This window comes from Centruroides sculpturatus, unplaced genomic scaffold (genome assembly GCF_000671375.1).
Source record: "Centruroides sculpturatus isolate CEXI.00-Female unplaced genomic scaffold, Cexi_2.0 scaffold206, whole genome shotgun sequence".
NCBI classification, from domain to species: Eukaryota; Metazoa; Arthropoda; class Arachnida; order Scorpiones; family Buthidae; genus Centruroides; species Centruroides sculpturatus.
The window spans coordinates 337,259-341,567 of NW_019384442.1; the positions used below are offsets into that span (position 1 = coordinate 337,259).

Here is a 4,309-nt window from a genome sequence, read left to right on the forward strand (position 1 = left end):
GAACGAAAAGAACCGAGTCGAATTAATTAAGTCGGAAAAAAGAAAGTGTGCATTATAATCGAGAAAATGCGAGTATTGTATTAATCTTTAAAGTATTGGTGTTAAATCTGTCTTATAACATCATGACTCCTGTAAATCGGGTTATCCGATAAGAATAAAATACAATACCAATATAGCCCTATCGTTGAAAAAATTTGCTTATTTTTGCTCACCTCGAGTTTTGCTTAGTAGAAATGGCTAAAAAGTGCGCAAAATACGTATGGAAATACGGTATTACAGCACCACCTGTATTGGACGACCACCTGTCTAAAAGACCACTTTTTGAAGGAACCGTGGGTGGTCTCCATAGGCAGGTTTTACTGTATATGCTTAAGCTCAATATAGTTAACAATAATTATATTTTTCAGAACACTAACCAAATGAATAGTAGAATAAATACAAAAAAAAGACATAGTAGGCGCAAAGTATCCTCCTTTAGTAATGCAAAGGTTAATGAAAATTATTTTAAAAATCTCCAATCTCCAAAATATTTTAGCTAGAGAATTTGTTTTATATCTTACCTATTATAATTTAATATCTTTGGAAAAAGTCAACTTGTTACTATCTTGAATTCTGAAATATATGCTTTTATGTTAGGTAGCTCCTTGAAATAGGACTGTGACTTGCAGTTCTAGGAATGATGTTGCAGTTGAATGCACTGTTGTGATTTACTAAACTGTTACACATTCTGTGACTGTTTTATTTTTTGTTGGGGTTTTTTATATATTATTTAAAATGTCAAAAAGATCTGACAGTGATAATTCCAACATCATATCATATTCTAAAATCCAAGACATTTTTGGTATCAAGCTTTTCAGATTAGGAATACTCAATCTATGGTATGTTCTTTTTCCTGTTTATGCAATTAATGATTTGGGAGATACAGATTTACTCTTGGAATTAATTTTAATTTAGGTTTTTAGTTTCTATAGACTCAAAAATTTGGAATCAATGAAATTCTGATTGTTTTTTTACCAGAATTTCAGAAATCAAAGTTTCACAAGCTGCATACAATTATTATTGGATTATTAGGTAATTCAGATTATATAGTATATGCATGCAATTATACTATATTAGAATATAATCTAGAAGCACAGTTTTTCTAGTCTTTTGGCTACTTTAAGTGAGAAAAATTTTCTCACTTAAATTAGCCAAAAGGCTAGTATTTCTCAGATGGGAAATGCTGGCATTTATAGCCTGCCACACTGGCGTGTGCTTCTCCTACCACTGCTGATGAGTTTTAATCAGCATATATATCTGCATTGAACATTGAGTAATGGGTATGGGAAATTATTTTGTTGTCAAATTGAGTTAATGGAAAAAGAAGAGTATTGGGAAGTTAGAATACTGAAATGCATAGTTCTTGAGAAATAGATGATTATCTTTTTGGTTATGTGATCCAAGAAATTTCTCACCAAATTTAAAATATTAACTTTTGGCAATGTGACTAGCAGCAAGTTAATCCCTAATATGTACTTATTCGTATTTTTCTTGTTTAATTTATCAATTCATTAAAATGTTAATTTTTTCAACATAAAATTTTCTTTTGGCTTAAGAATAGGAATATGTAGAAAAGCTTTATGTATCTGGTTTTAGTGGAGTTGTTTGTTTAAGAATAGGAATCAAAGAAAAATGAATTTGTCTAATATTATAATTAATTAATTAAAGCAAAGTTTACAATGATGATAAAATGTACTAATAATTATTTCTTTATAATAGAAATGAATCGAAATGATTGTGGAAAATACGTCAGTTATTCATAGAAATTCAAGTCAAATATTACTAGAAGTTGAACTTAAACATAAAGAAGATAAACTTGATCAAAAATATGAAGATCGACATAATTCAAGAAAGGTAGATAGTAATATGTAATTTTTAATTTGTTGAAACTATAAGTTTTTATAAAATTATATAAAAGTTAAGATTTTTATATTATTTATGCAGACATTAATAATGTTAAATTTTTACATCTCAGTAATTTCATGAAATAAAATTTTATTCATAGTTGAATAAAAATGTTAATATTGTTCAAATTAATTCATATATTTTATATGTGTATATGTAGCACCAATCACCAATCAGCACCAATCAAAAGAAAATTATCACATCATTGTTAGCTGGTGCTGCTGCTGGAGCAGTGGCAAAAACAGTAATTGCACCTCTGGATCGTGCAAAAATTAATTTTCAGAGTAAGAAAATTTTTTTATATGCAACTATTTTGTATATTTTAAATTGACTAATTTATAATTTTTTTCCAGTTCAAAATAAACAGTTTTCATTCAGAGAAGTTTTTAGGTTTTTGTTGCATAGTTATAGAAGTGCTGGACTTTTCAGTCTTTGGCGGGGAAATTCTGCTACAATGGCAAGAATTATACCTTATGCAGCCATTCAATATTCAGCACATGAACAAATGAAAAGATTATTGAGGATTGAAACTAACAGTCAGAGGTGATGATCATTTGGTTTTAAATATGAAATTATACTAATTTAAATAAAAATAGGCTATAAGATACTTTTAAAATTACATTATTATTGCTATAAAATATTTCAGTTTTGATAATGGAATTGTATTAACCACAAAGGCTTAAAAATTCATTTCTGCTTCAATTTTTTTTTTTTATTAAAATAACATTCTTATTGCAGATTATGTTCAATGATTATTTGATTGATGATCATAAAAATCAACTATGTTTTCCTCCTAATTAGGAAAACCCAACCAGCAAAAACATTCCTTGCAGGATCAATAGCAGGTATCATTTCCAGCACCTGTACTTATCCACTAGATTTGGCAAGAGCAAGAATGGCTGTAACTCATCGGGAAAAGTAAACTTTGTTTTCATATTTTAATGTGTTTATATAGTACATGATGATCAAACTGTTTTAAAATTATTTTGTAGATATAATACATTACTGCAGGTGTTTGTAAAAATTTGTAGAGAAGAAGGCCCTAAGACTTTGTACAGAGGTTATTCACCAACTGTTTTAGGTGTGATTCCATATGCTGGTACTTGTTTTTTTACTTATGAAACTCTAAAGAGACTTCATAATGGTAAGACTCATCTTATAACTGTGTGTATATTTATGAAAATATATTTTCTATTTAAAATGCATTCATTTTACTAGAATACACTCAGCGAGATGCACCTAATCCTGCAGAAAGAATGTTGTGTGGTGCAATTGCAGGTCTTCTTGGGCAATCGTCATCATACCCATTAGACATAGTAAGACGAAGGATGCAGACTGCACAACTCACAGGAAACACTTATTACACAATTTCAGGAACCATGATATCAGTAGTCCGTGAAGAAGGACTTATTGGTGGACTATATAAAGGACTGAGCATGAATTGGGTTAAAGGTCCAATTGCAGTAGGAATTAGCTTTACAACTTTTGATCTTACACAGAGGTTTCTTCGTCAACAATCTTTCTTTTCTCTTTAAGTAAATCTTGCTACAATCAATTTAATTTCTTCAGTTAAAAACTTCATTAGTTTTTAAAACTTCTATTTCATTTAAAAAAAATCACTTTTTTTAAAAATAAACTGATGCTATTTAGTGCTTGAGGAATAGCTACCTTGATAAAATCATATGGAAAACCGTATAATTTTATTGTGCCAGGACCTGTAGACAGCTTTGAATTAATGCAATCTGACTTTTTCATTATTTGTATAGAATGTTTAGACAAGTACTTAAATAATTCATATTGTCAGTTGATTTGCACATACTAAAATATTTCAGAAATTAAAAAAGAAAAAGCCAAATCACTTATTATAGTTTTGTAAGTTAATCTGTTTTGCAACATCAATATAAGTAATAATATGATATTTAGGAAAAAAGTGCAATATAAAACTAAGTAACATGAGAAGTAAGTAATGCAATGAAAGTTTAATGTAAATGTGTAATCATATATCATTTTTTGATATAATTAATATTATATAAAATTGAAATCTTTTTTTTTTTTTGTTTTTTAAATTTTAAATAAAGTATGTTTTATTTGAATTTAGAGCTATATCTGTTATATTAATATTGTACATTGAAAATGATTTTTTACCAATAATATCTAGCTAATTTCTAATTTCATTTAAAACATTTTATTTTAGTTTTTTTGGAAAGAAAGCTATGATAAATTCAAATTTTTTGGAATATCATTAAAAATTACTGTGAAATGAAATTAAAATACAAAATAATTTTTCATTTGTTGTGGCATTGCACTAGCAGTTGCATCCCCTGCTACAAATATTCATATTTTTTAACTATTAAAATTTGTTTAT

The 4,309-nt window shown here is 27.8% G+C and overlaps 1 protein-coding gene across 3 annotated transcripts in view; it reads left to right on the forward strand.

The window, feature by feature from the left end:
- Nucleotides 1–3,626, forward strand: part of LOC111620186 (mitochondrial coenzyme A transporter SLC25A42-like) — a 19,597-nt gene extending 15,971 nt beyond the window's left edge. For all 3 annotated transcript variants that reach the window (XM_023362074.1, XM_023362072.1, XM_023362073.1), the window contains exons 2-7: nt 1,759–1,893; nt 2,105–2,228; nt 2,298–2,487; nt 2,746–2,862; nt 2,937–3,088; nt 3,163–3,626. In XM_023362074.1, coding sequence (XP_023217842.1) covers nt 1,771–1,893; nt 2,105–2,228; nt 2,298–2,487; nt 2,746–2,862; nt 2,937–3,088; nt 3,163–3,479 — 1,023 coding nt within the window. In that variant the 5' untranslated portion in view covers nt 1,759–1,770 and the 3' untranslated portion in view covers nt 3,480–3,626. The remainder of the gene's footprint in view (nt 1–1,758; nt 1,894–2,104; nt 2,229–2,297; nt 2,488–2,745; nt 2,863–2,936; nt 3,089–3,162) is intronic.
- The last annotated feature ends 683 nt before the right edge of the window (nt 3,627–4,309 follow it).